The sequence below is a fragment of the Solanum stenotomum genome, chromosome 3, assembly GCF_019186545.1.
Source record: "Solanum stenotomum isolate F172 chromosome 3, ASM1918654v1, whole genome shotgun sequence".
NCBI classification, from domain to species: Eukaryota; Viridiplantae; Streptophyta; class Magnoliopsida; order Solanales; family Solanaceae; genus Solanum; species Solanum stenotomum.
Window position 1 is genome coordinate 35,512,172 of NC_064284.1, and position 12,426 is coordinate 35,524,597.

At 34.7% G+C, this 12,426-nt stretch overlaps 1 protein-coding gene across 1 annotated transcript; it reads left to right on the plus strand.

Annotated features, from left to right (window-relative positions):
- Nucleotides 1-9,776: 9,776 nt before the first annotated feature.
- Nucleotides 9,777-12,112, plus strand: LOC125858908 (uncharacterized). The gene is made up of 5 exons (XM_049538679.1): nt 9,777-9,875; nt 10,248-10,296; nt 10,383-10,551; nt 11,444-11,513; nt 11,987-12,112. Exons 1-5 carry the CDS (start codon nt 9,777-9,779, stop codon nt 12,110-12,112), a joined length of 513 nt encoding a protein of 170 aa, XP_049394636.1.
- Nucleotides 12,113-12,426: the final 314 nt, after the last annotated feature.

Genomic DNA, 12,426 nt, shown 5'->3' on the forward strand with positions numbered 1-12,426 from the left:
CGAAAACATGTTGTATAAATGTCAAAAACTTGTCATGTTCCATACCCATCAGCAGACAGTCATAAACATTCATGCGACCCTCGTGCAAGAGGATCTCAAGAGTCACAAAATGAGTTTTGTTCATGTTCATGACTGCCAAAAGCCTTTTTGCACCAATCCAATCCATGCCTCCAGGATATGGTCTAATGCCCTTGACATAGTTAATCATATCTTCATCCCATTCAAACTCATTAATTAATTGCGAAAAGCTTCTTCCACTAACTGTCGTTGCCTCTTCGCTTATTTTGTCATATCTTTTGAAGTTGGAATAGAAGTTGAGATCCAGGATTCTATCCGTGGAATCATAGTACTCAGGGTATCTCACATGCCTCTCCCGTATGAGGCCAAGGATTTCATCAACATACTGAAATAAAAAATAATATTAAAGAGTAATAATAGTAATCATTAAAAAGATAAAACAAATGAACATTATAAATTGAAGGTACTAGTAGAGAAAAATTACCTAGTCTTCCCACCAAATGTCCATGATTGTCATGGTCCTGAAATCTTATCCACTAAAAAGATGCATGTCGTATTGTGCACAGAGATCCTTTGTTCTCATCAGGTACACTAGTTTGTTCTTTTCAGCTATAGTCACACGCTTATAAACATTCACATGCTTGAACTCCAACACTTCCTCTCCTACGGCCATTGGCAATTCTCCAAAGATCTTCTTCTTCAAATTTTGTATTGCCTTGATAAAGGATTTTTTTCTCCTCTTGTCCTGTGGAGTATATGGATGCTGAACATTCTTTTATGGAATGACCTTGATCCCCCTCTTATTTTTAAATTCATTGACAGCTTGACTCAATGTTTGAAGATACATGATAAAATCTTTATCTTGTTTCTTGCACGTCTCACAGAGAAAGCCAGAGCATCTTCTACAAGAGGTAGCCCCTTGGTCTTGTCCAACACCAACATCAACACCAACATCAATACCACGATCATCAACCCCATCAAAAACAACTAATTCATTAACAACTCTGTCTCTTTTGATGGTTCTTGCTCCAGCCAATTCCATTTTAACTCTATCCACAACAGGATCAAATAAGGTTTCAACCAACCCTAGAGTAATTAGATATGACATTTGCAATTCCTTTTATGTTAGGACAAGCCATTGATACACAACCTAAAATTATAAAAATGAGTCATTCGTAGGAATATTTGGTTCAGATGTTGCCACAAATGTGTCATATGTTGCTACAGATGGGTGATATGTTGACACATATGGGCATCTGTAGCAACATTTGTGTCACATGTTGCAACAGATAGATCATCTGTAGCAACATATGAGTCATCTATAGCAATATTTGGGTCACATGTTGCTACAGATTAGTCATATGTTGCAACATATATGGGTATAATATAATAATAACTTACTGCATCATGAGGAGGGTTATAAAGATCTGGAATATTTTTGGCAGTTTTTGTTTTTGATCTCAACCATCTCAATATCCTTAGAGATGAGATCTCTTCTTCTGCATTTACTTGATGGATCAAATGAGGAATGACTTCAAATGCCCAAGCCTATAAAAAAGGAAAACATGTCACAAATCAAATGTTGAATTATTCAAATATAACATAAAAAGATTAAGAACATTTATATTTATCACGAAAGCCCATGGAAAGCCAAATAAGTTATTGGTCTTTGGACCTAAAGGTTTCAACAAGTATTTGACAGTTAATTCAAAGGTCTCATGACCCCAAGGATAGTTGTTGAAAGCTTCAATATCCTGAGATAAATTCACTCATTTAAGGGATATGTTGTTGTTGAGATCTTTGGCCAAAAGTACAATTTGTACAAACCAAAGTGAGCACAATGACTCCTTGTGCTTCCTTGATGTATCCTCGTCATTCAACAAATATATTAAATCGGGATTTTTGAAGCTTTTGCCAACAAGGGACACCAAGTCCTGCTCCTCAGTTGACTGTCTTGTTTCTTCTTTTCCTCCTTTCTTTCGTCTTCGTGGTTCTTTTTTTACTATGAATTCAGGGACTAGCTCAGAAGGAGGATGACATTTTAACGCTAAAACTACGGCAAACTCTCTTCTGCCAAAGATGAGTGGCATGCCACAATAATTAATCAAAACCTCATCCTTCTTTTCAGGCTTCTGAAAAATGAACCTTCTTTTTAGAAGTTCATAGACCATGGTCATTTGAAAACGTGCATTATTATTCTCTGGCAAATCAAGAAAGTGACCAAAACAACTATTCCTAAAAAATTCTTCCAAACCATTATGCTTGAGGGTGATCCTGAAGGTGTCGAAAGGTTTTCCCATGGCTGACCTCATAATGCTATCACCAGCAGCATTAGGCTGCAAATGCACAGGAAAAGTGTGTGCATTGATAGTTTTGATCACATCATCCTCAACTTCATTTTTTTCTTGTTCTTCTTCTTCAACTTGTTTTTGTTTTCCTTTGTCTTCATCAACTTCATTCCTCCTCAACTACTTTATTTTTCCTTCTTCTTCCTCAACTTCTTTTTGTTTTCCTTTATCTTCCTCAACTTCTTTTTTATTTTCCTCTTCTTCCTCAACTTCTTCTGCTCTTTATTCATCATCATCTACTTCATTTTTTTATTTTTCTCTTTATTCATATTCTTTTTGAGAAAATTCTTCTTCTACTTGAGAAGAAGAAACTGCTTTAGATGCAAGTTCTTCTAAAAGAGTGGTAGTTGAATTTTCATTCTTCTTCCTACAAGCTTTAGTCCTAGGCCTCTTCTGGATCTTTGTGTCAGTTGTTTCTTTTGTTAATACAATTTTTCTTTTGACAGGAGCCATTATATTTGTATCTGCAACCACAAAAATCAAATATTTCTTAACAAAAATAACAACACAACACAATAACACAAACAACAACACAAACAACCAATACCACACATGAACCAACCAACAAACCACAAAACCCTCCCTAAACCCTAACCAACGAACTACAAATTAAGCTTTTTGAAATCAGATAACATTTCAAAAGGAATAACTATCCAACCATCCTACAAACAAATAAGTGATAAAGCCACTAAAAACGTCTTGATTTAATACCAGTAAGTCTTTCTCAAAATCCTAATTAAATTTTTCCTGAGAAGATATCAACGTTAAACTAGAAATGATGAGGGCAACGACGCCTTGTTGTAGAAGAGGATCGCAACAAATTACCATTGATGTTGTAGAAAATATCGCAACAACAACCTTGATCTGTGAAGGAATAATGGAAAGAGAGAAAGGAAGGAAAGAAGATAAAAGAAAAGGGAAATTAGTAAAAATAAATTAAATTTGGAATATCAAATGACCTTTTATAGAGGAGAGGAGAGAGGGAAAAATGAAGGGACGATTGTTTTAAACCTTTTATTTTTTTTTTGAATTTTGACAATTCAAAGTGTGACATATGTTGCCACATATACCCTTTCTGTTGGGGGCACATGCAGATAATTTTGTGGTGTTTTTTACAACAGAGGTTAAATATGTTGCCACATACACCACATTTCTTCCTTTCCATCATAATTGAAATTTGTTCCAACAAAATAAAAATAATATTAATAATCATTAATATTAATATTATCAGCAAAAATGAACAATTGATGACAATATAATGTTGCCACATATCTCCTTTCTGTGACATATGTTACCACATATCTTCTTTCTGTGACATATATATGTTGCCACATGTATCCTTTCTGTTGGGGAACATGCAGATAATTATGTGGTGTTTTTTACAACAGATGTTATATATGTTGCCACAGACACCACATTTCTTCCTTTCCATCATAATTGACATTTGTTCCAACAAAATAAAAATAATAATAATCATTAATATTAATATTATTAGCAAAAATGAACACTTCACCAATTGTTTTATACAACTTATCAACAAAAAGGTAACTCACAATGGTATACATAACCATCAATCTAATCAATGGTGGTAACCTCAACATCTTCATCGAACTTTGCTTTTTTAGGTCTAGGCCTCTGTGGGTCTTTATTGTTACTAACATAGTAACTCTGATCCTTTAAAATCCCATAGTTCCATAGGAGTGAAGCATATCTCAAGCGAAGGGATTGAGAAATAATTCCATCAGATGGTATTTGTAGTCCATCACTTAAAAACTCAGTGTATACAGCTACAAAAATTCCACAATCACTGCATGGTATATCATCAATTAGAAAATATAATAAAACTAATATTAACATCACATTTCGATAGTGGTAAGACTAAAAAAATAATGTGATACTACTTACAAACTATTACTTGTTTGTTGGGTAATACCAGTAACATGTATGACTTTGAATGGGTGAGATTTTTTCGTGCCCTGGTAAGATTCAAGAACTAACTAGTTGGTTCGGTCTTTTTGCTCATAAAATCCGTTGGATTCAAGGTACTTTGGCAATATTGTAGACAACTTTTGAATCTCGGCGCATAATTTTTTGTTAGTCCTAGATGAGGACATCGAATCATACACCTTTATGTGTCGTTCCTTCAATACAACGATTGCCAAGACCCAATGAAACTCCCCATTGCAATTTACAGGGACATAAACCTTATCTGTGAGGCGCCAAGGCAGTCCAACAGGTATACCAAACCCTTTATAGTGCCAACGATTTTATTCTCATATTTAGGAACAACACTGGCATTGTCAATGCATGTTTTGAAAAAACAATTAGTAGTGGCATATCGATATTTAGAATAACTCTGTTGTTCGACTTCTTCCACAAATAGCATAAAATGATATCCACATACTGCACAGATGCATTAACAAGTGTATTTTTGTATCAATTTATTTGTGTGTATTCATGTCTTAATCAAAAGATAAAAGTAGGCATGGATTTACCTTATTAGTCTAGCACTTATTGGGTTGAGACATTACGTAGAACCAGTCCTTCTTCTTTGGAAATGCAACTACAAAATCAAGTTATTTGAACTCAAGATCCGAGCAATTGGCTAAGTAGTGATCGTCCTTGTCTCTTCTGCAATTGTGTAATCATTATAAATAAATATTTAATGGACAAAAAGAAGAAATACTAATAATAGTTGAACGACTTTACTTTCTTGCATGATGCTTGTAAAGACCCTCGTTTATCCATTGCGAGAAGGATGACATTAGCAATGTTAAAACCTTCAAATGGATATTGTTGATTTACATCACAATTGACGACTTCGACTTTCTTTCTCTTTCGCTTTCTTTTTCACTTTATCCTTCTCTTTCTTCTTCTCTTGATCCTTCTCCTCCTCCTCCTTCTCCTTCTCTTTCTCCTTCTCCTTCTCCTTCTCCTGCTCCTGCTCCTTCTCCTTCTCCTTGCCTTTTGTGTTTGAGTGTGATACTGGAGCAGTAGTCATTGATTTTTTTTCTTTCACTAATTATAGATAGTGATTGGGAAATAGATTTTTTCAACCTCCTACACTTCAAAGGCTGTGAAATCTTCTTGGATGTATGGACATCAATATTATAAGTCATTTCCTTAAAAATATCAGTCAGTTTTTTAACACGACTAATATAATAATCATGTTGTTGCTCACATTCTTCGCATAGACAAAAAGAGCATTTGATGTTAGATGAGAAAGCAACACCAATAAAAGATTAAGCTGTTGTCATGGATGAAGTTTCTTGTATCATTTCATCTACAAGGTAAATAAAAAAAGGTTGAGAGTTTACAATTGATTATATAATACTAATGGATAGCAATTTATACTTATGTTGACACAAATGGATATTCTGTTGCCACATATGTACCTTCTGTTGCCACGAATGAATCTTCTGTGGCCACAGATGAATCTTCATGTGCCATAGATTAATCTTCTATTACTATAGATGTCCATTTTGTTGCCCTAACACATATGTGATATGTTCCAACATATGACAACTCTGTTGGAATATATACCAACATATCACTAAAATGTAGCAACATACGACACATTTTTCAACAAATGAAATATATGTCGGACAATTGAACAAGACTATATTTCTAAAATCAAATGAATAAAATGGTCACAAAAAGAACAACAAAAAATGAATTTTCACTGAATGTTAACAATACATATACATTTCCTCAAAATTATGGTTTTTTGGGTTTGTTGATTTTCTTTCAAAAACAATAAATAATAGCTACCATTACACCATTATTCAATTGTCACATCTATAGAACGATGTATTGTTCTTTAACCCAAGAAAAAAATTTAGTATTGTTTGAAAATTGTAAAATCTTTCAAAAAAATGACTTACCCATTTTAAGTCGAACATAATCTTCAGTTCAGAAAGAGGAGAGAGTCACGTCCGGAGATGAGGAGGAAGATAAGATAATGGGGGAGAATATTTATTTTGATAGTTGGATTTTCGGATTTTCTAAGAAAGAAGAAGAAAAAGAGAAGAGAGAATGTTGGGAGAAGAACAGAAAATTCTATTTTCTTTTACGTTTTTAAAAAAAATGGTTTGGATAGAATTATAAAAGTTGAAAAATGAAGTGTTTTTTTTGTATTTTATAAAAGATTAGAAATTTTTAAAAATGTTAATTTGGTCCCAGATTTACTTAATTACATTTTGAAATGGATTTGACCCTTTCTTGGTCAAAGTGTCACCAAAAACCAAAGCAAAACTTAATTGACACCTTTCATTTAATTGTCTCCAATTACTCTTAGCAATCAACAGGTAAAATAAAGAAGTTGTTAGTAATTGAAGATAGAAACATTTATCTTCTCAAAATCATTTTGTGTTTCCTTGTTTTAATTTGCAGATTTTAGAAATGGAGGTTGGCTTAGCAGTTGGTGGTGCATTTCTCTCTTCAGCTTTGAATGTTCTGTTTGACAGGCTTGCTCCTCAGGGTGAGCTGCTGAAGACGTTTCGGAAGCATAAGTATCATGCTCAACTCTTAAAGAAGCTGAAGGACATTTTGGTTGGTCTTCAGATTGTGCTAAGTGATGTAGAGAATAAGCAAGCATCAAATCGACACGTGACCCAATGGTTTAATAAGCTTCAGAGTGCTGTGGACGGCACTGAAAACTTAATAGAACAAGTCAATTATGAAGCTTTGAGGCTTAAGGTGGAAGGTCAACATCAAAATCTTGCAGAAACAAGAAACCAGCAAGTAAGTGACCTCCTGTGCTTGAGTGATGAATTTTTCTTTAACATAAAGGATAAGTTGAAAGAAACCATTGAAACATTGGAGGTGTTGGAAAAGCAAATTGGTCGCCTTGGCTTGAAGGAGCATTTTAGTATGACTAAACAAGAAACTAGAAGACTTTCAACTTCTTTGGTTGATAAATTGGATATCTTTGGTAGGGAGAGCGAAATAGAGGATTTGATTGACCGTTTAGTGTCTATAGATGCAAATGGAAAAAAGTTGACTGTAGTTTCTATTGTTGGAATGGGTGGTGTGGGTAAGACAACACTTGCTAAAGCGGTTTATAATGATGAGAAGGTGAAGGACCATTTTGGTTTGAAAGCTTGGTTTTGTGTTTCAGAGGCATATGATGCTTTTAGAATAACAAAAGGGTTATTTCAAGAAATTGGCTCATTTGACTTTTAGGTTGATGCCAATCTTAATCAGCTACAAGTCAAATTTAAGGAAAGCATAAAGGAAAAGACGTTTCTTATTGTTCTGGAATAAGATGAGAAAGTTATTGTTTTTTTCTTCTTTCTTCCTCACCACGACGCTTATATTGGTTTTTCCCCTCTTTACATCTCAATGATGCCGGAGTATATTGCTTTTCTACTGATATGCAAATACTTAAAGTGGGAAATTGCTTTTGAAAGTATCATTTTCATTGTTTGGAAGTTGTTTAACATACGATTGACATCTGTTGATACAAATTTTTATTTTTCTGCTTATGTTCTTCTATCTTTTGTTTTACACATCTTCTGATTGAGTTATAATACATGCCTCGCTTCTATACACGATGATAAACCGTAAAATGCCTTTATGAAGTGTTTGCTAAGTTGATGTCACCTAATTCAGATTTCACTGAATTAATTTCTGACCCAAGTTTATGCATATGTTTGGTCTAACGTTGAAAAGGAAAAACGTCAAATGATATGGATATTTTCTTTTTTAAGAATACAAAGTCGCAATAAAGATAGAAAATTTTGATGGTAGTAATTTTGTTATGGATCACCGTTGAGAACTTTGCCTGAGGTATTAATTTCTATTTTCCCTGTTTAGAAATGTTTTCTGTAGCTCCTAATTGTGATGCTTCATTTACACATTTTTTAAAATTTTTTATCTTATAATAGGGATAAAGTGTGTCCATGTCAACTTGATGTTACAGACTTGCAATTAATTGTTGTGCGTTATATAATTGCATATGTTTTGGACACCATATATGGCCAAGTTAAAAGGCGATTGAAAAGGTGTGATGCAATTTTTTTTTAATTTTTTTTTTTTTTGGGTAACTAGCGTATTTTCGTTCATAACCAAAATATGTACAAGTACAGTTCCAGCAGCCTGGACAAGCTGCATCTTCATACAATCAAAACAAGTCTCATAAAGCAATGACCTTCTTGACCTACTCCGTCATTTGGGATTTCATATGGATTATCCCCAATTACATAACCTATTAAAGCAGTTTCCCACTCCTTTACGTGCAATCGAATAGCCTCATCATCAATCTTAACTGTAAGAACCCCCTCCTTAATCACAGGGGGGATAAAGTTCAGGGTCTCCCCTCACAGGTTCAGGAGTGGCTGGGGTCGCTGCATAGATATATCAGTATCAGAAAATTGTAATCGCCTCTTTGGTGTGTTCTTCCCAGTTGCCTTTCCCAATCGAACTTCATCCTCTAAGCTGCTGGCATCGTTTTCCTCCGCAATCGTATGATACTTCAGAGGTAAAAAATTCCCATAGGTGAGAGGTGGAGGCTGTTGAATTGCACCAGTGGATGGTGTAACAATTTTGGGCGTGTGTGTGAGTGGTGGTTGTTGTCGGCGACCCATCAGAATATATATATATATATATACTGGCAATAAACTGTGAACTATTACCATACCAACAATCCAATACACCTGTGGAGCACCGATACTCTCAGACACCTTACTTGGTTCCAAGAATGATGGACCTCTATTATACTAATTACAGAGTTGCTGAATTAAATCTGTACTCTTCCTGCTCCTTTTTCATTCCCTGAACATGTCCATCCTATCCTTAATTACATGCTTTACTTGTTGAATTACAAAACTGCAAGTCATAGTGACCCCTCTAAAAGATTTTATGATTCCTAGCTTGCCAAATATAGTAAATTACAGCTCCATACACAGCTACAATTACTTCTTTCCTGAATCTAGTCCAGTGCTTCTGGTTGATGCCTTTGAGCATGAGCTGAACCCCTTGAGTATGCATTTTAATTCCAATCCATATCTGCATTGCATTCCAAACCTCCATGCATGCTCCATACACACTGTGAAAATAAGTGTTCTCCGATATATCACTATTACAGAGAGCACATGTTTGGTTGCCGCTATCCAATCCCATCTTGTGAAGTCTATATTTAGTTAGTAGTCTTCCCATCTCAGCAAGCCAGAGGATGAACCTGTGCTTTGGTACTACGATTCTGGAACAACTATATAACTCAACTGAAAATGGCTAAGAATCAAATATACAACTTTAAGACCAGTCAATTCTTTGTTTATAAGCAAACATAAACAATATGATACAAATTATGTTTTGGAATGTCAACTGCAACGAGTCTTAATGGTTTGAATTAACCATCTAAAAGAATGTAATTAGTATAAATTTAGAAAACGAAAAACCAGTACAATGATGGGTTATCATCATTTGCTTATCCTGCTTTTCCCCTTATCATGGTTACTTGTAAGGAAAACATTCAAAGCCAGTTCCCATCTGGATATAAAATTCAAGGTCTCTTCTAGTCTGCGATTCTGCTGTTCTCTTTTGTATCATAAAAACTGGCGCATTAGCTGTAGTCATTTGTGCATGAGAGTGTAGAAGGAGCATCTCTGTTTCATACTTCAACTGCTTTGTTATAATCTTACCTCATTTTGTACTTGGGATGATGATGTCTTTTGCCTTTGGGGAGTAGAAAAGTTGTGATTTAGGCAGAATCATTTTCGCCAGATTGTGATGGGAAGCATATCTTATCCAACTTGATATAGTTAATACTTGGTGTCTCGATACCTTTCATGAAACGTTCATAGTTCTAATTGGTTCTGTAAATTTTGAGAAGTTGAACATCCCTCATAACAACATTTTGTTTTGATGTCTTCATAACAGGCTCTAATTTTTGCTCGGCTCCTTGGACGGCGTTTGAACCTAGATAATGAAGGTTAGGATACATGTCACCATGTCTCTTTGTTTTGTTACTAACTCAATTAGCTTTAGAAACCTTGATGCATTTGCAAATCCCTTTTCAGATTGAAAGCTTGTATCCTGAAGAAATAGGACCAGAAGTGATGCCTCTGGAGGACTTTCTAGTGAATGACCTTCTCTTACTTGATAAGGAAATTGAAGATAGGATTAAACAAGCTTCTGAAAATGGGAATGTTCTGCGTTATGTTTTCTTGATTGATGATGCAAGGTAATTCTTTCATTTCATTTTTAGTTTTCTCAATGGATAATGACAACTTGATCTTTTATCTTAATCACATTCTGCAAGTCACCATACCTCTAGACGCTTAAAGCAAAGCTTGCTCACTGATGGGAGTGTTATGGCAAGTTGAGGTACTGATGAGCATAACGATTACTACTAAAGACACTTATCTTAGAAGATAATCTCAATTCCTCTTAACAAATGCTTTAGAAAATTATGATAGCATTCACCCACTAGGACATATAAGTTTGAGAGATATCTGCAAACCAGTTGTATTAGTTAAGCTGTTTTATGTTAGTGGCAATCCGACTAACAATTTCACTATGCCCTTGTCATCTGGTCATCTGTTCACCTCTTGTATCCGTGACTAATTGAAGAACGAATTAGAAGTATAAATCTGTAATGGCATAGATGAGGGAACATTGAAATATCTTTAGATGATAGTTCCAAAATATTTTCATTACCTTGTCTGGATTTGTTTGAATATAATTCACTAACATGTTCATATGGCAATGATGGCTTCATTTTGATGCAAAATGGATATGTTGTCCATACTAGTAGAAATTTAGAATAGATATTTGGTTTTCTTTAAGGAGTTTGGTCTCACCTTGTAACGTTTGAGGTTTCATTTCTTGTATTAACTTGTTGGTTGAAGAAAAAAATAGATATTTCTATTTATTGGTTGTAAAGAGGTTTTGTCTTCTTGATAAGTGTCTACATGAGAACTATTATGATTTGTTGTAGAAAAATCAACTGCTACAAACAGCTTCACTGAAAACAAATAGCACAGAAGAAAGTGTCTGGCTGTCTGCTGCTTGGGGAAAAATTGATATATTGAAAACACTTTTGTGTACATGACATTAACATCTCTCATTTTCAGATGTGAAGTTGGCATCCAAGAAGTTCCAAATGATTCTGCATTGGGAAGATTAAGAGGAAGTGATAATGTGGTATGCATTGTGCACTTTCACCTCCATTTTGCTGTTTCTTTGGTCCCTCTTCTTCTTGGTCCATTACTTTGTTTTCTGTTGGGAGTTTCCTTTCAACTGCTATGGAGGTTCAACTATATCATACGCATTGTTATTAGATTATCAAGGTAAAACATTTTTAATTGTTTAAAGCCCTTTTGTGATGTCATTTAGTGTAGTGATGTATAACATCATGCTGTGCTTTCAAAGAATTGCTCATCTTTTACCCATGCCTAAGGCGAACGCCTTACTTTGTCTTTACTCTTTACGTATCATCTGGTGTCGCCCTGCAAAACTTTGTGCAGTTAAGGTCTTTGATTCTATTTTACCTTAATCGTAGAATGTATCCCTTGTACTAATTAGGAGGTAATACAGAGAGTAAGATTGATGACTCGTTTTTGTCGAAGAATGACTATGATAATTGAACGTCTGTAATTTGTTTTGTTTGTCTACAGGTGGAGATATACAGCCGTTGTTATGAGAAACAACCTCTGGTTATCCAAGGCACTGGAGCAGGAAATGATACCACAACAGCTGGTGTCCTAGCTGATATCCTTGACATTCAAGATTTATTCCCTTGATAGAGTATTATACACTAAGATACAAACATTCTGTAATGACCCTAAAGGTCATTTTTGGAAATTTTCATAAAATGACCGTTTTACCCCTCTCGATAATTGCCCCGAGTCCTAATTGTTGTATTTTTGAAGTTGGTTTGGAGGAAAATTGATGAAAAGTTGAGTTTTTGGAAAGTTGAGTTTTTAAGAATTAAAGTTTGGTTAAAAGTGCTATTTCGAGTCATTTGGAGTTTCGAGACTCGAATTGGATTTCCGTCGATTTCAGCAGTTTTAGAATGTCGAAACGAGTCTATGAGAATTTACGGAGTCGAATTTGG

Excerpts from the sequence above, each read along its gene's own strand:
- LOC125858908 (XM_049538679.1), top strand. The coding sequence starts at position 9,777 with ATGGGTTATCATCATTTGCTTATCCTGCTTTTCCCCTTATCATGGTTA. Across the intron at positions 10,552-11,443 it reads TTCTTGATTGATGATGCAAG|ATGTGAAGTTGGCATCCAAG; the intron begins GTAATTCTTTCA and ends TCTCATTTTCAG. Across the intron at positions 11,514-11,986 it reads TAAGAGGAAGTGATAATGTG|GTGGAGATATACAGCCGTTG; the intron begins GTATGCATTGTG and ends GTTTGTCTACAG.